This window comes from Pelophylax lessonae (genome assembly GCF_965119305.1).
Source record: "Pelophylax lessonae genome assembly, chromosome: 10".
NCBI classification, from domain to species: domain Eukaryota; kingdom Metazoa; phylum Chordata; class Amphibia; order Anura; family Ranidae; genus Pelophylax; species Pelophylax lessonae.
Window position 1 is genome coordinate 205,439,229 of NC_138777.1, and position 23,118 is coordinate 205,462,346.

Genomic DNA, 23,118 nt, shown 5'->3' on the forward strand with positions numbered 1-23,118 from the left:
CGTCACCTAATTATTTATTAGAGTCCACCTGTGTGTAATTTAATTTCAGTATAAATACAGGTGTTCTGCGAAGCCCTCAGAGGTTTGTTAGAGGACCTTAGTGAACAAACAGCATCATGAAGGTCAAGGAACACACCAGACAGGTCAGGGATAAAGTTGTGGAGAAGTTTAAAGCAGGGTTAGGTTATAACAAAATATCCCAAGCTTTGAACATCTCACATAGCACTGTTCAATCCATCATCTGAAAAATGGAAAGCGTATGGCACAACTGCAAACCTACCAAGACATGGCCGTCCACCTAAACTGACCGGCCGGGCAAGGAGAGCATTCATCAGAGAAGAAGCCAAGAGGCCCATGGTAACTCTGGAGGAACTGCAGAGATCCACAGCTCAGGTGGGAGAATCGGTCCACAGGACAACTATTAGTTGGCACTCCACAAATCTGCCCTTTATGAAAGAGTGGCAAGAAGAAAGCCATTGTTATAAGAAAGCCATAAGAAGTCCTGTTTGCAGTTTTCAAGAAGTCCTGTGGGGACACAGCAAGCATGTGGAAGAAGGTTCTCTGGTCAGATGAGATTGAAATTGAACTTTACGGCCCAAAAGCAAAGCGCTATTTGTGGCGGAAAACTAACACTGCACATCACCCTGAACACACCATCCCCACTGTGAAACATGGTGGTGGCAGCATCATGTTGTTGGGATGCTTTTCTTCAGCAGGGACAGGGAAGCTGGTCAGAGTTGATGGGAAGATGGATGGAGCCAAATACAGGGCATTCTTAGAAGAAAACCTGCTAGAGTCTGCAAAAGTTTTGAGACTGGGGCAGAGGTTCACCTTCCAGCAGGACAACAACCCTGGGGAGGGGGGGGGGGGGGATACTAATGTATTGGATTTATAAATGGACATTATTATATTTATTGGATTTGTAAATGGATTTATTTGTAAAAAATGTTTAAAACCATTTATCATTTTCCTTCTACTTCACAATTATGTGCCACTTTGTGTTGGTCTATCACATAAAATCCCAATAAAATACATTTACTTATTTTGGTTGTAACATGACAAAATGTGAAAAATGTCAATGGGGTATGAATACTTTAATTACTGTAATTACTAAGAATAATAAGGGCGGAGGCCACCCACAACAGGTACATGCAGACCCAGGAACTCAGCACTGGGATGGTGGGAACCCCTCATAATGGGCACAGCAGGTGTGTAGAGCTGTGCAGGGATGGCTGGGGAACTTAAGTGCCGGGTCACACTTGTGCGATGCGGGAAGGCTGTGAATTCGCAGCCTGTTCCCGCATCGCAAACGCACATCTGGCAGTTCACACTGCCATATGCGATATGCAGGGGGTGTCAATGAAATGTTAACGACACCCCCAGTTTAATCGCATATCGCAGTGCGATCTGACAGTTCGCACAGGATCGGATCGCACAAGTGTGAACCACTGTGCGATCCGATCCTGATGCGGCTGAAAAAAAGGGTCATGTGCGACTTTTGTGCGGGTGCAGTGCGAATCTAGCCATACAAAGTGTATGGCTGAATTCGCACTGCACATCCGATCGCATGTAATGAAGGAGCAGTGCGCTCCGATATTACATGCGATCGCCGCACACGCTATAGTGTGAACCGGCACTAAATCCCGAAAATGAAGTCACATGATTCTGTTCTCTGCAACCTACAACCCCCTCCTGATGTTAGTGGACACTCAGCCCCAGTGACAGATCGTGGTTTGTATTTGCAGCACAGCTCTGTGCCTGCTGAGGGTTCTCTTCATTCCATATATGGTTCTTGCATGCACAGTATTGAAAAAAGTGTATGAGTGCGCTTGACAACTTGTGCAGACTTACACTCATCGGCCACTTTATTAGGTACAAAGTCATTTAAATCCCCTTTCCTCCCCATTCTGATGCTCAGTTTGGGCTTCAGCAAGTCTTCTTCACCACATCTAGATGCCTAAATGCATTGAGTTTCTGCCATGTGATTGGCTGATTATCAGTTTGTGTTACCAAGCAATTGAACAGATGTACCTAATAAAGTGGCCAGTGAATGTATATGGGAGAGAGGAATGTCAGTGTTCAGCAGTGAGATCTCACAGATAGTGACAGTGACAGGTCCTCCTCCTCCAGCCTGGGCAATGGAAAAAACTTCCCATCATTCCTTCAATGAAAGCCTCTATGGCCAATCAGCAGCCAGGACCAGTCCAGCCCCCTCCATATGTAACTCTTTGCATCTGATGCTGTCATTTACTTCAGAGAGGAGATGAGGAGTGAAGGAGCTGTGCTGTGCTGCCTGCTGCTCGCAGGCCTGTGTGCAGGTGAGAGAACTACATACAGGGACACACTGACTGCTACTACATACAGAGGGGCACACTGACTGCTACTACATACAGGGGGCACACTGACTGCTACTACATACATATGGGGGGCACACTGACTGCTACTACATACAGAGGGGCACACTGACTGCCACTACATACAGAGGGGCACACTGACTGCCACTACAAACAGAGGGGCACACTGACTGCTACTACATACATATGGGGGGCACACTGACTGCTACTACATACAGAGGGGCACACTGACTGCCACTACATACAGAGGGGCACACTGACTGCCACTACAAACAGAGGGGCACACTGACTGCTACTACATACAGAGGGGCACACTGACTGCTACTACATACATATGGGGGGCACACTGACTGCTACTACATACAGAGGGGCACACTGACTGCCACTACATACAGAGGGGCACACTGACTGCCACTACAAACAGAGGGGCACACTGACTGCTACTACATACAGAGGGGCACACTGACTGCCACTACATACAGAGGGGCACACTGACTGCTACTACATACAGAGAGGCACACTGACTGCCACTACATACAGAGGGGCACACTGACTGCTACTACATACAGAGAGGCACACTGACTGCCACTACATACAGAGGGGCACACTGACTGCCACTACATACAGAGGGGCACACTGACTGCCACTACATACAGAGGGGCACACTGACTGCCACTACATACAGGGGGGCACACTGACTGCTACTACATACAGAGGGGCACACTGACTGCTACTACATACAGGGGGGGGGGGGTGTTCTCTGTATTGCATTTTACGCTTTATGTAAATCATTTTTAAAGCCACCAAATACAGTAAACCCCCCCCCCCCCCATCGCTGGGGTTACCCACCCGCAATAAGTGAAAATCCGCAAAATAGAAATACCCTATTTAAATACACTCTAGGCATGTTTTTATAACTGTCACTGTACTTGTAAAAGCATTTTAAGGTCTTTAAACACACTTTTAAAACAATAGAAACTCATCTAAACACATAAAAGATACTGCGAGACAGAGCAAGAGCAATGAAAAACACATAAATATTTAATTAACAATGATTTAATTAATAAAACAATAGTAATAGGTCTTACAGAAAAAAAAAAAAAAACCTCAAGATACCGGAACCGCGATATAATGGGGGTTTGTAGTTAATAATAATAATAATAATAATAATAATAATAATATTAGGTTGATGTCCCATTCTCCTGCAGAGCGGATGTGCTGCTAACTGGTCATTGTTCTGCAGAGTGAGGGGTGACCGGTCCCCGTGGGGTTTTGCGATATTTCATTGTTTTTCAGCGATAAACAGCGACTGCATTGTCTTGCACAATACTCGCTGGTCATGTGACCAGGAACGTTGGGTCAGAGAGTTCAGCATCATATGAAAGCATGTACAATCCTCAACATTGTGCAACCTTCACATGCATACCAAGGCTCAGCAGAGCCAAATGTTGCCCTGGTAGCGGATTTCCATTTGTCTGCCCCCTGCATGCACATCTCCTATCTACAGATCTACTGTATAAATGTGGGTTTATGGCACTGCAGACCTTTGGAATGTTTGAGATCTGTGCAGAGGATATCTATGTACATATAACCTGGCAGTGAGACAAAGGTGAGGCTGGGCTGGGCCATAGCTGAGCGCAAACACTGAGATCTGATCCACGCCATGTGAGTGATGGAGGGGCTCTGAGTGTACACAGATCACTGGAGGAACTCTTTTTGTAAGGAAAACAAAAACGATATCCTCCAACTGCCGGGTACGTATGCAAAAATAAACTTTTTTTAAAATTTTCCCCGTATATACTCCACTTCAGGATGTCACAGGTCTAAACCAGGGAAAAAAAAAAAAATCTGCTTCCATCATTCAACAGCCACCATTCTTGTCTTTCTATCTCTTAGCTGTTATTTAGTGATGAATGGGAAAATCAGCAAATTGAGGACTTGTTGTTTTGGGATTCTCATCTCCTTGCAATGTGTAAATATGAGAATGTTCCCCCTCCCTCACACTAAGCCGCCATTTACCTTCTCCTTTCCTTGCACACGATATCACTCAGTGAATTATGTCTTTGCTTTGATGGCAGGAGGCGAGGAGGATGGAAGGCCCCTGCTGGACACGCGGTACGGCAAACTGCTTGGAAAAACGTTAAAGGTCAAAGAGACGGACCGAAAGGTGCACGCCTTCTATGGGGTCCCCTTCGCTAAGCCTCCGGTTGGACCGCTACGTTTTGCAACATCAGGACCCCCAGAAAGCTGGAATGGGGTGAGAGAGGCCACCGAACAGCCTCCCATGTAAGTATGGTGGGAGAAGAAAAGAGATGATTGGCCAGGTGCTGCTAATGGTCACCGACTGTCTAAAGATAAATGATATTGAAAGTAGACATAAACCCAATCGCTGATGGGTTATTGTCATTTTAAAGGTTGTAAATCTATTTAACCACTTAAGTCCCGGAGGATTTGGCTGCTAAAAGACCAGGGGGTATTTTGCGATTCGGCACTGCGTGACTTTAACGGACAATTGCGCGGTCGTGCGACGCTGTACCTAAACAAATTTGGCGTCCTTTTTTTCCCACAAACAGAGCTTTCTTTTGGTGGTATTTGATCACCTGTGCGATTTTTTTTTGATCACGCGCTATAAACAAAAAAAGAGCGTAAATTTTGCAAAAATAGCAATATTTTTCACATTTTTTTATATGAAATTCCCCCCCAAAAAAATGTAAAAATCTAAATTTTTTAACATTTTCAGCCAATTTGTTTTATGCTACCTATGTTTGGTAAAAAAAAATCACAAAAAGCGTATTTTGATTGGTTTGCGCAAAAGTTATCGCGTTTACTAACAAAGGGAAAGATTTTTGTTGTTTTTTTTTTAACGCGTAATGGCGGCGATCTGCGATTTGTTTTTCTTTGCGGTACTGCGACATTGCGGCGGACAGATCAGACCCTTGACTGACATTTTTGCCACTTTTGGGGTTACCAGTGACATTTCTACAGTAATCAGTGCTATACATATGCACTGTTACTGTAAAAATACACTGGCAGTGAAGGGATTAACTTTTTTTGAAAGGGAGGGGCTATGTGTGTCCCTAGGGGCGTGCTTTCTACTGATTGGCTGTGGCTTCAGATGTATGAAGAGTGATCAACGGTTCTACATAGTAGAACCGTATGATCATCCTTCATACCCAGGGGAGAATGACAGGCAGCATGTTTACACAAGCCGCCTGACTTTCTCCCTCTCCCCCGACGATCGCAGAGTGACCGGCGGACATCGGGTCCGTCGGTCACACGCGCGGGGGGGTCCGTGACCACGTAGGAGCGCGCCTCCGGCGGCGCGCGCTTGCTCCCTAGATCCTCACAAGCTAGTGACGTAGCCCTACGTCACTTTGCCTGTGAGGGGCTGACCGCCGACGTAGATAGTCGTGCGGTGGTCGGCAAGTGGTTAAATCTGCAGCTTTCATTAAAATGATCCCTCAAGATTCATGAATATCCTTGTTTGAGCACTTCCTGTTATAAGGTGACAACTGCCTTCTAGTTGTCACCGTGGTATATATGCACGACTAGTGGAGACTACAAACAGCCCACACACAAACATTACACCGGGATGGTCCACCGCCATCGTTGTCACCATCAGGAAATCCGGTCAGTTTAGCCTTACAGATTATGGGCAAAGGGGACTAAAGCCCCGTACACACGTACCGGTTGTCGGCCGTAAATATTCGGCCGACGACCGATCGGCTGATTGTAGGCTTGTTAGTATGATGCTTCCGGCAGCGCATTTTCGGCCGAACAGAATCTGTCGTGCAGACTTTAACATTTTTGTTGTCCGTCACCAGAACGGCCGATTGTTCGCCAGTCAGTACAGATTTCGGCCGACAGACAGCAGATGAGCAAGACTGGGCATGCTCAGAAAAGAAAAAAGACAAGGAAGGTTAACCATCACATGACATCACTTTTGCAGTCAGCTGTTGTTGGCCGACAAAATTCGTTTGCAGTTTTCAACAGACACGACAGCCCTGGACAAAAGACGGCCGATCGTTAGGCCAATGATTAGTACGTGTGTACGGGGCTTAAAACTATCAAAAATCCTTCCAACCAAATCAGTAAGACTTGTGAATACCTTCTGTTGTAGGAAGACTTTACTGTGCTATGCACTGATTCGCTTGGAGGCCTTTTTGACTGTTTTACTTCCTTCTTACCATAACCTGTATTGTTATATTGTCTTGTTGGGTTCCAAGCCCTCCTCCATAGAAGTCATGGTTTCCATTCACTGCACTGATGATGTCCAATAAGACTAAATGGCTCTATATTATTATATTTGGACTATACGCCACCGGTTCTGGATGTGCATCTGACCAATAGGGTGCATAACAATGATTTACATGGCTCTGCCCACTGACCCGAAATGAGGAATATTTTATGTGATGAATGAGACTTGAGAATACTTTCTTCCTTCCTTCTTTTTTTTTGAAACCAGCCCTTAGGCCCATATTTCCTCCCTGAACACCCTAATCATACGCTCTTGTCCAGCAACCCAGCTTGTCCTTTAGGGATCTGTGGCTCTTCTGCAGTACATTGGATCCTGTGCTGCCATTTTCCTTTGTGATAGCATCAGTAGGCTGCTTGTCTTTTCTGGTTTCCTGATGTGCATCATTGGAGGTCTGGTCACAAAAACCAGTATGAGACAGCTGGCCGACTAATGACATGGCGCAGCATCTGGGCCTGCCTGGGATGGAAGGGGCAGGTATCCCAGAGGCTGCTGGTTGTGCAAACATCATTCTTGTCTAGGCAAGAAAAGAAGTGCGGGATGTGTTCTCTGAAAAGGTGCAGAAATAAATAGGATCGGGGGGACGTGGCTTAGACATGGTCCAGTAGAGATGTGTGTTCTCTGAGCTCCGTCCTGTCTCCTCACCAGTTTGGCTTACTTAGCTCTTTTTGGATACTATGCTCTCAACCAAAAAGCGGAGAATGAGAGGCTCTACTAAAAGTTGTTGGGGGATATTGTTTGCTTTTTCCCGAACTCCAAGCCACCCTCTCCTGAATCCAACATGGCGGCGCCACGCGGCCTCTCTGGCGAGACCTCTGGATTTCCTGAACTACCCGCCTCGCCGGCAGCCTCTACCTTCTCGAAACTGGGATCTGACACACCGGCTGCCCTCAGCCCTGCGGCCCAAGACTTTTCTCAGTTTCCTGCTATGCAGATGGATGCAGAACTCTGTCTTTGCCCACGAGAGCCGACATAGAGACTCTCATCTGCCGGGTGGAGCCAAACTGTCCAGGAGCTTAAGAGGGACATACAGGCAGCGATAGACTACTTAACAGCAGGGGAGTCTTCCCTGCTGTCCCTGGAAAGCAGGGTGATATGTTGGGAGTCCATGCAGTCGTCTCACTCTGATCACTCCAACTGCGCCTGGAAGAGATGGAAGACTGGAGTCGGCGTAATAACCTGTGTATCAGGGGACTCCCAGAGGCCACAGGCTCTGAGGATTTGGCGGCCACGGCAACTGCAATATTTGAACAAGTGGCGGGGACCAACATGCCTAACAACTTTTCCTTCGACCGAATACACAGGGCCTTAGGGCCCTGCTCCCCAGACTTGCACAAACCCAGAGATGTCATCTGTCGAGTCCACCACTACACTTACAAGGAGACCGTGCTCTGAAAGGCCTGGGAAGCAGGTGAAGTTGAATTCGATGGAGCACCTCTTAAGATCCTGCCGGATATCTCCAAGGCTATGCTATAGAGACGAGGTATGCTTCGGCCTCTTTTGCACCGTGCACACATCCTAGGCTATACTTACTGCTGGGAGTATTCAATCACAGTCACCTTCCAGAGAGACCAGCGCTCCTTCACTCTCCGCTCCATGTCTGATCTACCGGCTTGCTTTGCTTTCCTGGGCACCGAACCAGTGCCGATCCAGGACTGGCTGAATTTTCTTCCACATCTTTCTGGCCAGCGTGCATTCCCTATGCCTTGAAGGAATCAGCAACTCAGACCGCAGTGCAATAGACGGAGATCTTGTGTCACCTCCCCGGAGGATTCACATGAGTCCTGAGTCTTCCTCTGCTGTGCTTGCCCTGCGCTAGACGCCCTGCACCTTTATCACGGACCTATCTTCCTTCTCCCCACTGCAGTAACTGACTTTTGCATTTAGGGCCCTGCTCCCTAAATTTTCATTGGCTCCGGGTGCCACCTCACTCACATGGCGATGTGTTTATTGCTGCCAGCTACCTTTAATTTGCCCTTCCAGCCCACATAGCTGTCCTTGACAACTCTGCTACCTCGTGATGAGACTCCCCTCTTTTTTTCAATTTGGAGGCTTGATGAACGACCATGAGGAAACTGTTTTTCTTTTTCTTTTTCACATGCCCTGGTGGTCATATAGGCCTGACAGCTGTCTCTAAAGTGCTGTGGAGGAGGGAGAAGGCTACTGTTACATTTGGGTGCTATGTTTGATCCTCGCTGGTTACCTGCAGATCAGTTCCCTATCTGGGACTCTCCCATCCCCACTATTGGTTGTGGGGGGGATTTGACCAGGGGGGAGGGGGGGGGTGTTTGGTGCTGAGGGATAAACGGACGTCATTAAGGAAATATGCCTTTTATCATTGCTCCGCTACTGTTTCTCCCACCCTATTCCTATCCGCTTCTTATGGTGTTTTGTTCTTATCTCTCTTGGGGTGTGGGGGGCGGCGGGTAGTCGATGTGAGGGGTGTGGGGGTAGGAGACGGAGCCCTAACTGTCAGGTTTTGGCGAATGTACTTTGCCTGACGCCTTTCATTTCAGAAGCGGCTTAGATCCCGGGTCCCTCCTCCCCTCCCACTCCTCCCCCCCTCTCTCTCTCCTGCTCCTCCCCTGATGAGTGACCCAGAGAGGAAACAGTGGTTGATTAATCCTTTCTCCGTTACGCGTTCTCTACCTGTCCAAACGGGTGTGTTTTTTTGTTTTATGGGAGTGCTGGGAGTGGCCCCATCACATATGTACAGATTTGACCACACGGGTACTACTACTTACCATATATACAAAGAGGAAAACATGGGTCATTGGACTTTGTATGAGGTCGGCCACCTACTAATAAACAAGATATGTAAAATCACAGAATAGTAATTAATAATTTATTGGATATTTCATAATTGACAGTTATATAAAAAACACAAGTAAAATATAGACATACACAATTGGAAGACTTGACATAACGTAGATAAATTCCATATATAAAAGTACATTCCATATTGTATAAATAAATATCATAAAAATGTATATACAGTATCATGAACAACACTTAGTCAGTCCCCGAAAGATATGTCTTCATAACTGTGAGCTCTACGCATTTTGTGGCTCTCCATCCACTCATCAGGACCTTTAATTAAAAATGATATCTGCAATTGTAATTGTAAACTAGTATTTGAATCCAAAAATCTAATTTTTATAAAAAAGGAATAAAAACCAATTTTCCACAAATAAAAATATAAATAGGGTCCAAATACTTACATTCCAATAAATAAAGTAACCTATGACTAGAAATGGAGACCACCCCAAAGGCAACCGTCTAACCCGGGGCTGAGGCGGGTGAAGGCCGTCCAGTCTGCAAAGGAGGGGAAAAGAGAGATGGAAAAGCAGCACTGAGGAAGGGACTTAGGACACCATCGAATAATTCCAAAGGTGTATACACATATGGTGATCAGATATTTTAGAGAATGTGATAAAAAAATATATTATGTAGATATACTTACCATATATGTTTTTGTACGCAGCTCTCCGTTTTTTTGATTTGCCATGTCATCTCACTATACTGCATGTATGATCAGTTACTCCACTGAGCTGGGAGCGGGACGGAGTCAGGCCTGCTTGGGCTTTCTCCTTCCACATCCCCACCTAGGCCAAATATTGATTCTCTATATCTGCTTTTATATCTATTGTTTACATTAACTTTTTATAATTTTCCCCTCACACTGTGGATTTAAAAGCGCTGGTCCAGCATCTGTCATATATTTCTGTATTTAACATTTAGGTTTGCTTCTTTTAGTTTATTTGGAATACCTTGTGTCCTTATTTGCTTCTTTACTCCTGTTCCTGATCCTCCTTTCTTTGTAACTTCTTTTTTCCTGCACTTCTCTTCTCTTCCTATCCTATCTCTTCTTGCTCTTTCCTTCCTAACCTCTCCCCCCCCCCCCTCCTTTTTTTTTTTTTTTTTCTGTGTGTCTTGTATTCTCCTGTCCCCGAATATACTCTCACTGAATGCTAAAGGACTCAATATTCCCATAAAATGGCATATGTTATTACATGATTTGCGACGGGCACATACGGATATTGCTCTTGTGAAAGAGACGCACTTTAGAGATGACACAATTCCCATTCTGAAAAACAGATTCTGTCCGACCGCTTACCATGCAACTAGTGCGGAGGGAAAGTCTAAAGGGTCCTCCATCCTGATCTCACATAAACTACCGTGGTCCTGTCAAGCCATACTGTTTGACCCCAAGGCCCGTTTTGCCTTTGTCAAGGGTCTTATCGGCGACACCCGGGTGACAATTGCTTCTATCAATGCGCCTAACTCAGGCTATATAGGATATAGGATATTTTTTTTTTCACACTTGATAACCACTTTGCTAGAATTCAAAGAGGGTCAAATGATAGTTGGGGGAGACTGTAATGTTCCCCTGAATCCCACGCTAGATACGTCTACTGGCTCTTCTTCCGTACCTCCCCGCGTTAATAAACGCATAGCCCAAACCCTTCATAACGCTCAATTGGTCAACGCATGGTATGTACTTCACGTCGGAGAAAGAGACTATACATTTTATTTACCTGTCCACCACACATACTCCAGGATTGACTACTTTCTGATCCCACATAATCAACTTCATGCGGTTCTCTCTGCGTCCATTGGGAATATGACTTGGTCTGACCACGCGCCCGCTCTTTTGTCCTACCAACTGACTGAAACCTTCTCTTCCGCGTCCGCGAGGTCTTAGCAGGTGTAACTAGAAAACTCCAAGCCTATTTCTGTACGACCGACCTGTGACATAGGAATACTGTGGGAAGCTCAAAAGGCTGTCATTAGGGGTGTCCTGATCAAGCACGGCTCTAGACTCAAAAGGGAGAGGGACAAGCAGCTCCAATCTCTTCTCGCCACGCTGCATACTGTAGAGTGGAAGCTTGTCACAAACACACGCCTTCCCAGACACTGGCCCTAGAGTTGACGACTGTCCGGAAACAGATTGTGGACCTTCTCCAATAGAAGACTAAAGCAGCTCTTCAAAGAAGCTGGAAGATAGGCTACGAATGGGGTGACAAATATGGGAAAATCCTAGCGCGTGCAGTCCAAGATATTAGGATGGCCTACTATATCCCACACGTTGTGTCCCCCGAAATCAAGAAGGCATCTCTCCCTAAACAGATTGCGGATACGTTCAAAGACTTCTACTCCTCTTTATACAACTTGCGTGATTCTCCCCCCCCCCCCCCCCCCCAGGATTTAATAGAGGAATACTTCTGCTCGTCTTCTCTCCCTAAGCTATCGTTGGACGTACTGATGGAGCTCAAGCAACCTATCACTCCTACTAAATTACAGCAGACCCCCAGCTCGCTGAAACCTGGGAAGGCCCCTGGACCAGATGACTTTACCTAACAATATTATCCGACTTTGCTCCCGATTCTCAGTTCATATATGCTTAAACGTTTTAATGCGGCTAGCTCGGGTGCAGCTTTTGGTAGAAACACGTTAAAGGCTCATATCTCCGTAATCCCTAAAGAAGGTAAAGACTCAATGGCATGTGGCAGTTACAGACCCATTTCACTCCTTAATCTTGACCTTAAGATTTTTACTAAAATTCTCGCAAACAGGCTAGCGCAACACTTACTGCATCTCATCCATTTAGACCAAGTAGGCTTCATACCCTTCAGATAAGCTAGAGACAACACGATCAAGGTGCTTAACCTTGTCCATGTGGCCAATACCTCCCGTTTACCCAGTGTGTTTGTGGGGACAGACGCGGAGAAGGCCTTTGACCGTGTAAAATGGAATTTTATGTTTGCGGTGCTCAAACATAACGGTCTAGGGGAAAAAATTATCCAATGGATTCCGTCTGTGTACACTATAACTGGCCTTAAAAAAACGTTTCTATGCAGAATCTGTCTGAACCCTGATATCACTGGTATCCCAGTTGGAGACATGCATTATAAAATCTCGGCGTATGCTGATGACATTCTATTCTCCCTCACTAATCCTACTGTTTCTCTTCCCAACCTTCTCCGCGAGTTTGAGATTTACGGGAAACTGGCCAGCTTAAAGATTAACTTTGGCAAATCGGAAGCCATGGAAGTTGCACTGTCACCCCGCCTCCGACAAGCTCTAGCGTTGAGTCTTAAGTTTAAATGGACTGATGTTGCGTTACAGTACTTAGGTACATGAATTCCTTCGGATCTTGCCCATATGTTTAGACTTAACTTCCCACCCCTGCTGGCCTCTACTCACATCCTTTTAGAAAAGTGGAGTGGAGGTCTCCACTCCTGGTTTGGAAGATGCAATCTGATCAAGATGTTTATCTTGCCAAAGTATCTCTACCTCCTCCAGACCCTACCCATTCACCTACCCTCTAAATTTTTCAGAAAATTACACTCCCTTTTTTCGAAATTCGTTTGGGCCAATAAGAAGCCTCACCTTCCTCTCCACATTCTGTCCCTTCCTAAAACACTCGGAGGCTTGGTGTTCCCCGACGTAAAAAAATACCATTCGGCGGCTCATCTTGGTAGAATTGTCGACTGGTGCACTGCCAACATGCTGATTCCAAATCATGGATGACTCAAACAAAACCAAACTGGGATCCCCCTTACCAGGGCCCTCTGGTGCTGTAGCAACCTTCCTCCTGACCTGAAATCACATCCCTTGGTTGGGACTACGCTTGGCAGCAGCCTGCGCGCATGCAAACAAGCTTCTCTCTTTACCGCAGGCTCCCGCCCTGTTTTTATAAATTCTTTACTAAAGCCCTGTTTTTGAACGCATACTGTTAGACAGGATAATTGAGTTGGTAGCAGACTGGTTGGTGAATTTTCCTTGGTTTTGTTTTGCATGCATTGCCCTTCCATGTGCTCCTTGCTGTGAAGGCGTTATAGGTGGGGGCAGGGGCCATTTGCAAGCAGTTGCAGCACTTGCCTTTTCGCTTGAATAGGTTGTGTTCTGTGCTTACCGATCGCAACATGTTAGAGGTTTTTTTTTCTGGCATGTAAACATTCCCCAACCACTGCCACTACAGCTTAAGGGGCGGGGGTTAAAAGTGTGGCCCAACTGTGCATTTTTATTGTCCCCCAACTGCTGATCTAAAAGAGGCTTTAAAGCAGAACTACACCCAAAATGGAAAGTACCACTTTCCGCCACTCCTTCCATTATATTTTGGCACATTTTTTTTGTTTTGGGGGGGGGGGGGGGCTGATTTTGACAGGTACCTGCCCCCCCCCCCCCCCCATTCCCACTTCCAGCCAGATCGCTGCGGTAAGCCGAAGTTCAGCCCCCCTCCTTACCCTGTAGCCTTCTGGGACACATCGCAGGTCCTAGAGGACTGCGGGACCATTCACAAAGCGCAGCGCGACTCATTCATGGGCAGCTGGAAGCAAGGTTGCACTGTTGATTTCCCTTTTAGTAAGAAAGACGGCGCCTGGATTAAAGAATCGGCTCGGGTGAGGACAGCACTGGATCCAGGGGCAGGTAAGTATCCTTATATTAAAAGTCAGCAGCTACAGTATTTGTAGCTGCTGATTTTAATTTTTTGGGACGAGACTGGAGCTCCTGGAGCTCCTCTACCAGTCCTGGTTTCCATCTATTTTATTATAATACTAAAATACAATAGATACAATATACAGATACAAAGTTACATTTCCTGCCTCAGCCAGTCATTGGTTTGTTACATTGTATTATTGGGAATAAATCCAAAGGTCAACCTTTTTCACTGTGACACCAGAATAATCTGTCATTATCATCGTCCCTGAACTGTCACAAGATCAGAATACTCTTCAGCTCAGTCTGTGTGAGAATTTCGGAGTGTCAGCAATTTTTTCCTTCACCTTTGTGCCGACAACTGTCACTGAACCGATGAACCTTTTCCACCCACATAGATATTTACAGCTGTCCTTTAATGTTTATAATAAACAAGTGTGTTTAATATTTTGTAATATTATAAATCCTTTAATCACTTCTGAACTGGACGGATTTACCCCCCTAAAGCGGAGTTCCACCCGTTTTTATGTCTATTAAAAGTCAGCAGCTACAAAAAGTGTATCTGCTGACTTTTAATAAACACACACTCACCTGTCCCATGGTCCAGCCATGCGGCCGCCCGAAGCCTCGCTCCTCTCCCTCTCCTCTCGGCGGGGCCGGCATCTCTAGTGTGGGCACCCGGCTGTGACAGCTTGCGGCTTCACAGCCGGGTGCACACTGCGCATGTGCAAGTCGCGCTGCGTGTCGTGGATGGCCAGGCAATCTTCTGGGACCTATGACGTGTCTCGGAAGATTGCAGGGAGGGTGGGGGAGAGGAGAACTTCGGCTCAAGCTGCCTAGGTAAGCCGAGCGGAAGTGGGAGCGGGTACCTGTCAAATCTAGGTACCCGCTCCCCCCCCCCCCCCAAAAAAAATGACATGCCAAATGTGGCATGTCAGGGGGTCAGGAGTATTTAAAGCGGAAGTTCCACTTTTGGGTTTAATGACCAGGCCATTTTTTGCGATTCGGCACTGCGTTACTTTAACTGACAATTGCGTGGTCGTGCGACACTGTACCCAAATAAAATTGATATCCCCCCCCCCCCCACAAATAGAGCTTTCGTTTGGTGGTATTTGATCACCTCTGCGATTTTTGCGCTATAAACAAAAAAAGATCAACAATTCTGAAAAAAAAATATTTTTTACTTTCTGCTATAGAACATTCCCATTAAAAAGAAATTTAAAAATATTTTTTTTTTTTCATCATTTCAGGCCAATTAGTATTCTGCTACATATTTATGATAAAAAAAAATCCCAATAGGTTTATATTGATTGGTTTGCGCAAAAGTTATCACGTCTACAAACTAGGGGAAGATTTATGTGATTTTTTTTATTTATTTTTTACTAGTAATGGCGGCGATCAGCGATTTTTAGCGGGACTGTGACATTGCGGCGGACAGATTGGACCCCTAACTGACATTTTTGATACTTTTAGGGGAACCAGTGACACTACTACAGTAATCAGTGCTACAAATATTCACTGTTACTGTAATAATGACACTGGCAAGGAAAGGGTTAACACCAGGGGGCGATCAAAGGGTTAAATGTGTCCCTACGGGGTGCTTTCTAACTGTGTGGGGCGTGGACATGCTGCATGAACACAGAGACCTGTGTTCCCAAATAAGAGGAAAACAGGATCCCGGTGTTCGTAATTGACAGAACAGCGGTCTGGTGTGTTTACAAGCGCCGTTCTGTCTCCACAGGGAGCGATCATGGGTGCCCGGCCGGCAATCACTGCCGCCGGACCCGCGGATTGGCTCCCCCTGTGGTTAATGGGTGCGCGCCTCCGCTAGCAGTTCTGCGAAGCTACGTACAGGTAAGTCGTTTCACTGGACAGAGCCAACCTGCCGCTGTAAAAGTACGACGGCTGGTCGGCAAGTGGGTAAACGCTTATTGCAATTTGTAAAGCAATTTAGACTCTCTGATATGACATTATCAAGATACAGGGGATCCATTTTCACTTGGGAGCTCAGCAGTCTGCATAATCTGATCTCCCTTCTATTCTGTTCTATTTTCTGCATAGCTGTTGTCTAATTTTTAAAGCGTATCTAAATCCAATTAAAAAAGAAATTGATTGTATTGCAGCTTAGGAAGCTGCCTGTCTTGCTCTGCTATGGCCTGGTCCTGGTGTGGTGGCACCTCTAGGGTGGTACCGCCTCCATTTCTGCTGGTGATTCCCTGCACTGTGCTGTTCATCTGCTTGATTGTATTTACAGGGGACAGAGGGGGCCCCTCCCGCCGCCCTCCTGTGCTTCTACCGGCTCGCCCGTGCAATCAGCGTGCCGGAAAATGAGTTGGCTAGCGGCGGCGTTTACCATAGAGAATCCCATGGACCAGATGGTCCCCAGCAACCTCTATGACCTTCAGAGGCCGGATGGGATGTTATGACGTCACGTCTGGCCTCAGCAGATGTAAACGCTGGGAAGCCAAGATCGTTTTTTCCGTCTGGGAAGCCAAGATCGTTTTTTGTTTTTTTGATCTCAGGCTTTGCAGCCTAGAAGCGAGATGTGGGGATTTATAGACCCCAGAGGTATCACCACGAATGTTAGAGTGAGAGAAATAAATCTAGCACAAGACCTCCTCTCTAACTCTAAACTGGTAACCTGTAAAAAGTTTTAAAACATCGCCTATGGAGATTTTTATGTACCAAAGTTTGGCAACATTTCATGAGTGTGCATGAGGAAGAGGCAAGACCTCGAAACGTGTCAGCCTATCTATGGACGCTTTTATCCATCCATGACGAGATACTGCAGACACATGAGTCCTTTTATGAGATATGCCTGTACCAAAACATTCGTTTGTGGGTACCTTGCTTTTACCCTATTAAAGTTCATTACTTTGAGGATAATGCAATAGGCCGATGCGCTCTCTGTTTGTTTCTTGTTTTCAGTGCATAATTTAAAGCATGACATGTTGGGTATCTATTTACTCAGCATAACATCACATTATACAAAAAAATTGGGCTAACTGTACGTTTTTTGTTTTTTTCTAATTCATGAGTGTTTTTTTTTTTGCCAAATAAATTGTGTTTGAAAACGGAGTGAAAAAAAAATGCAATGCCTGCCATTTTATTCCCTAGGGTCTCTGATAAAAAACAAAAAAACATATATAATGTTTGGGGGTTCTGAGTAATTTTCTAGCAAAAAAAAAAGATGATTTGTACATGTAGGAGAGGAAAGCCAGAATTGGCCCGGTATGGAAGCGATTTAATATCCAGATTTTCTCTTTTAGGTGTCTGCAGAACGAGGAAGGGATGAAACTTTTTAAAGATCTGATCAAAGCCAAAACCAAGCTCCCTCCCACATCTGAGGACTGCCTGTATCTCAATGTCTTTACTCCGGCTGACCGTAGACAGGATGCCAAACTACCAGTGAGTCCCAGAGGTGCCGCAGATTATGGGAGATATTGCTGGATTGTAGAAGGCATCGCTAGTCCGGAAACATTTAATCAAGCTGTTGTGATGGCCCATGTAGATCTGTACAATATTTTCTTTTTACATGATTCTGACGGCTTGTAGCATCCATCTGTGCGGTCACATCTGCCTGCCTGAAACATGAAACTGTCAAAGCTGCAGTAAACCAAACGCCCATAGAGATTACAAACAAGGGTCTGTACCTTTACTTCTATTTCAGGAACTGGCACAGGCAAAGTTTTTTTAGCTGTCAGGCTGATATGAATATGGTGTCAGTTTAAAGGGAACCTGTCATGAAAGAGAAAGGGGAGTTTGCTATTGATTAGTTCTCCCACTAAGGATGAAAGCTGCTTGGCTGTCACATGCCATAGTTAAAGTGGTTGTAAACCCTTACATATACCCAGTGAAGTGACTGGCCACAAGTGATACACAGAGATGATACAAATCCTCCTACATAAGTTGTACCTGTTTATCTGCAGTCTTCTCTTCTCTACATCAGGTCAAAGTCCAGAGTTTATAAGGCTTGTCTGCTTTTCAGAAAAAAAGGATGGACAGCTGAAACTACACTCTTCAGAGCTCAGTAAAAGTTCTCTGAGAGCTGATCAGCTGACCAGCCCACCCCCTTTCCTGCACACAGGAACAGAGCTGAGGCTGTCAATAACAGGCTGTGAGCTGGAGCTTGAGCTGTCACCTTTTTTTGTCAAAATTTGTCAAAAGTGAGGAACAAAGCAGTGGGCAGAAATTACACTTAGTGCTCTGAATAGCAGGGCTGGTACAAGGGGGGCGGAAGGGTCAGATGCCCTGGGCGGCACAATTTAGTGGAGGAAGGAGGGCGCAGGGCAGGTGAAGTGCGTATGGGTATGACTAACACACTGGGCAGGCGGGCGAGCTGTAACGATGTGCACGCTGCTCCTGCACATCACAGTATAGCACCCAGCCCTTCACTTCCCTGTCAGCGGAGATACCCGCCTAAACACGTGCTTTGTAGTGACGGCCCGGCGTGATGCCACTGAGAGCCCGGCCCCCAGGATTGGAAGGAACCCAGAGGAGAGGAGCATAGAGTTCTCCTGCCGAAGCTGTGACCTGGAGGAGCCGCCGTGCCAAGGAAGAACAAAATAACTGTTAATCCCACAAGTAAGCAGATTGGCATCTGCATATGAAATTAACTCTTTGGATTGGGGGGAGGCTGAGGGGAGGTTAATTACCAATGATGTTTGTATTATGCAGCATAAGGGGGTTAATGTATTGCCATTGGTCACTGATGCATTAGCGACCAACCAGTGTCAGTGTTAATAAACCCCTTTTTGCTGCATTAGTGCAACCAGTGTTAATTAACAGTGATACTGGTGCCACTAATGGCAGCACAAAGGGGTTCATGAACTGCCACCGGTCGGTCACTAATGCATCAGGGATCAGTAGCAATACATTAACCCCCTCATGCTGCATAATACAAATGCCATTGGTAATTAAAGCGGAGTTCCGGCACAGAAGTCATTTTTTAACAAACATACCCCCGGGACAGTCAGGGCTAGTACATTCCACAATGGCTAGCCTCTGATCTGTCCCGGTTCGCACTTACCTTTTAGAAGAAATACTTACTTAAATTTCTTCCATAGCGTTTCCATCTCTCTTGTGGGCAGCTGAAGCCGGCGCGGTCCTCTTCTGCGTCTTCTTCCGCGTCTTCTTCTCCCAGAATGCGCCGCACCGGCCCCTCTCGTCACTTCCGGTGCGGCGCCGCATTCCTAAACAGCTTCTGGGCATGCCCAGAAGCTGTTTAGCAGGGGAATGCGGCGTCGCCCGGAAGTGACGAGCGGGGCCGGTGCCGTCGCATTGATTCCTGGGAGCGATGACGTTCAGCTCCCAGGAATCATCGCGAGACAGGAAGTGACAGCGGAGCCGCGGCGCTGAGGGAGGAAGTACCCTGAGGTGAGTATTTACGATCTTCAATTACAAGGTGAGTTTTAAAAAAAAAAAAAAAACCTAACTATCCAATTCCTTTTCAGGTGATGCAGAACTAGCGGACGGGCACAAAAAAAAAATATAGATTTTGTGCCCGGAACTCCGCTTTAACCACTTTTTTTTTTTTTTTTTTTAGCCCGTAGCGTGTGAATTACACTCAAAAAGACTTAACACCCGGTGCATAAAAAGTGCACACACGCAAAAGAGGCAGGTGCTGAAAAAGTGTGATGGTGCAGTGACCAAGGTGCCGAAAAACTCAAGGCGAGCTGCCCCTCACCAGTGAGAATTAAGGCACCCCTGGGCTGCCACCCCAGGGGCACATACACCACTGGCTTTTCCGAACTCGGCCCATGGCCAGACCCAGTGTAGCCCTATCCTACCAGGAGGCATCAGGACTTTGGACAGCTTAGGGAGAACCTACCTTCAACTGGGGACAAGCCTTTTGCAAGGCCAGATTCGACCCAGGAGGAAAGGCTCCCCCACCGCTATCCGCCATTCCTTACCAATCACATCCAGGAGCAGTACTAACCAGTCGGACAAGCTGGTTTTCTCGCTCCCTTCAAACTGACAGGGGCGGACCCATTCAAATCAGAAGGCAATGGACCCATCCGGCTTTCTCTGGCATGGCTTACTTCCCGGTCCTCCAGTTACGCCCAGAGCGCCCCGGTTCCTTTCAGCCCCTACCGATACTAACCATCAGGGTCCATACCAACTGATAAGAACAGAAACTACACTTGATCTTAGCCAAAAGGCCGAGTTGACCCGTCACAGTAAAAGTACTGCCACGGGGTGGCAGCTACAGGTGTACGTCGCTGCCTGTTTCTGGCGTATGCCCCTGTTCTATCAGAATAGGGCTACTTATCAGATTCTGCAACCGGAAGTGATGTTTGGATGAGAACAACTTACTGTGCATGCGCCATGCATTCCAACATGGCCGCTATGCTTTCCAATAGGTTTCCTAATGTCAGAATACGAAGCAGAGTCGGACATCTTCTTACACCCATGCAAGTCTTAACTTTACATTTATTTTAGCACTAAACTCCCCTTATAGACGGAAATAGACTATTTCACCGTGACCGAGTGAAAGTCTATTTCACTATATAATCAGTTTGTCGCTGAGCAGTGCGGGGTGTACCAAGATGGCCGTTGCCACCTTCTACCTGCAGGTTTCTCCCTATATTTGCTATATTACAATAATAGGAGAAATGTAATACTGATAGATATTCAGTCTATAAGTGAGTGAGTGAGTTTACTGCTAAAATGTACAATTCAAGACTTGCATGGGTATAAGAAGATGTCCGCCTCTGCTTCGTGTTCTGTCACATTAGGAAACCTATTGGAAAGCATAGAGGCCATGTTGGAATGTTCTGGCAGGGGGGCACTGTCAGAACACAACAGCTCAGCAGGGGAGACCTGGGGGGGGGCATCTTCGCCCTGGGCACCGGATGACCTTGTCCCGGCACTGCTGGATAGAGATAAGTGCACACTATAGAGGGACATGCTTTGTTCATATTTCATGTCTGAGGTTTACAACCACTTTAGGTATTAAAGTATTTTCAGTGTCAGTGGTCCAGTCTTACTATAGCGATAAGGAATTCTGACTTTCAATTGCTGCATTCTTGTTCCACGTCTATGAAAGACAGCCAGGCACCTCACATTCTCACCAAAAATGTCAGCCTTCATATTTTTATCATGAGAGGTGCTCTTTAATTCAAAATAAGATTAAAGAAGAACTGAAAGCAAAACCTTTTTTTTCATTTTGGATAGATAAGGAGAGGGTTATAATCCCTGTCAGTTTTTTTTTTTTTTTTGCCATTTGTGTCCCTTTGGGGAGATTTTCCTTCACTTCCTGACCAATAGTCAATACAGGAAGTGAGAAGAAACCTCTCCAAAGTGAGTAAATCCCTGGTTGTCTCCATTTAAAGATTTCCCCTTCATTACTGTTCTGGACAACCCAAATATAAGGCATTGCTTTTATTTTCACTTTTGATGTTAATGGGAAACTTGACAAATAGAGAGGATACATCTCCCTAATGGGCACAGACAGCAATAAAAACTGGCAGAGGTTCTAATCCCTTCCTACTTTATCCAAAGCTATATGTAGCACTTCTTCCTTGAGGACTGCTGAATTCTTCACCTTCTTGGGTCCCTCTGGGTTTCCGTTAGCAACTGCTTCCAAAACTTTAACTCTTTACTTTCCGGCTCAGTCAATGATCAGTCTAGGGGTTGTTATTTTTGTTGTTTTATTTTAAATAGGGATGGGAGAAGGAATAGAGTGGGATACTCCAAAATTGAACTATTCACAGTTGATGAGGACCCCTATCTGAAGGTGCAGCCAGGCTGCAGATTTACCTTGCCACTAGATGAATTTGAGGTTAAGTCTCTGTAGTGAAGACTTGATTAAGTAACTATCTTCAGGGTACTCGCCTAGCACCTCTTTCCTTCCACCAGCTGACACCTGTCCTCTGACGACTCTACTCCGGGGTGGCCCCCTCACAGGTCAGGCCCTCAGACATGATCCCCTGTACTCATGATACTGTTTTTACAGGTTCTCCAGTGTCTCAACCCCTATAGTCTAGCTCTCCTGGACCTCTGGGTGCAGCTCCTCACTTTTGGTTCACCAGGTCGACTGCCTGTGACCTTGTGCCACCAATGCGGAGGAGGAGACAGTTGTCACCCTCCCTCCGGGACTCTGCTCACCAGCCAAAGACCCTGTGCTCCTGGCTTTTATGCTCCATCCAAGAAAGCACCGAGACAATCAGTCTGTGCCAATCACTGTATCAAAACTGGTGCACCCATTGGCCTGGTTTGCCGGCAGGCAAATGCACCACCCCCCCCCCCAGTGGGACGGACGGACGGCCGGCAATTACACCAACCCCCTGCTGGACGGACAGCCAGCATTCTTACCTCTTCCGGGCCGTGCATCTCCTCCCTCTTCCTGGCCCACCCTTCTTTGAAGCCTATTAGAGCCTCTGGCTCTAATCAGGTGCTTAGAAAAAAAAAAACCCTATTGGAATCCTTGCATCCAGTGCCCTGCATGTAGATTAGGGGGCCAGATGCATGGATGGGGGGGGGCGGTGCCCCTGTGCCCCCAATGGATGGGCCGCCATTGCCCTCTAGAACCTACCTAGGAGGGTGCTACATAAAAACATAAAATAAAAAAAAAGTTTTGAACTTTATTTATAAGTTTATACATTTCTAAAAATGACAGGCACCCATTGCCAGCTGAGCAGATCATGATATCATGGCACAGACAGGTCACTGTGGCGGTGCACCTGAATTTTGGTGCCCAGCTCACTGTTGGTTGCTGCTAATGTCAATATATTTGCAGATCACAGCAATGGCACTCAGTACGTGTGTACAGATGTATGGGAATCCGCTCTGCACTGGTAGAAAAAAATGGGGGACTTGCGTGGACAGAAGGTTATTGACCCTTTATTGATTCTCTCCAGGTGCTGGTGGGTATTCATGGAGGTGGATTATCTACGGGAGGAGCCATGATGTTTGAGGGTTCTGCGCTGAGTGTTTACGAAAATCTCATCACCGTTTCCATTCAGTACCGTCTGGGCATTCTGGGATTTTTTAGGTAATGCACCACACACCTCTCTTAAAATAATTGATTGGTCCAGATAATCAGGCAGCTGAAGTTATAGGCAG

The 23,118-nt window shown here is 46.2% G+C and overlaps 1 protein-coding gene across 1 annotated transcript in view; it reads left to right on the forward strand.

The window, feature by feature from the left end:
* Positions 1 to 2,251: 2,251 nt before the first annotated feature.
* Positions 2,252 to 23,118, forward strand: part of LOC309565289 (uncharacterized protein) — a 153,258-nt gene continuing 132,391 nt past the window's right edge. Inside the window, exons 1-4 of the mRNA XM_082270189.1 lie at positions 2,252 to 2,318; positions 4,436 to 4,640; positions 17,322 to 17,460; positions 22,914 to 23,047. Of these exons, the coding sequence (XP_082126315.1) occupies positions 2,264 to 2,318; positions 4,436 to 4,640; positions 17,322 to 17,460; positions 22,914 to 23,047 (533 nt within the window). The 5' untranslated portion in view covers positions 2,252 to 2,263. The remainder of the gene's footprint in view (positions 2,319 to 4,435; positions 4,641 to 17,321; positions 17,461 to 22,913; positions 23,048 to 23,118) is intronic.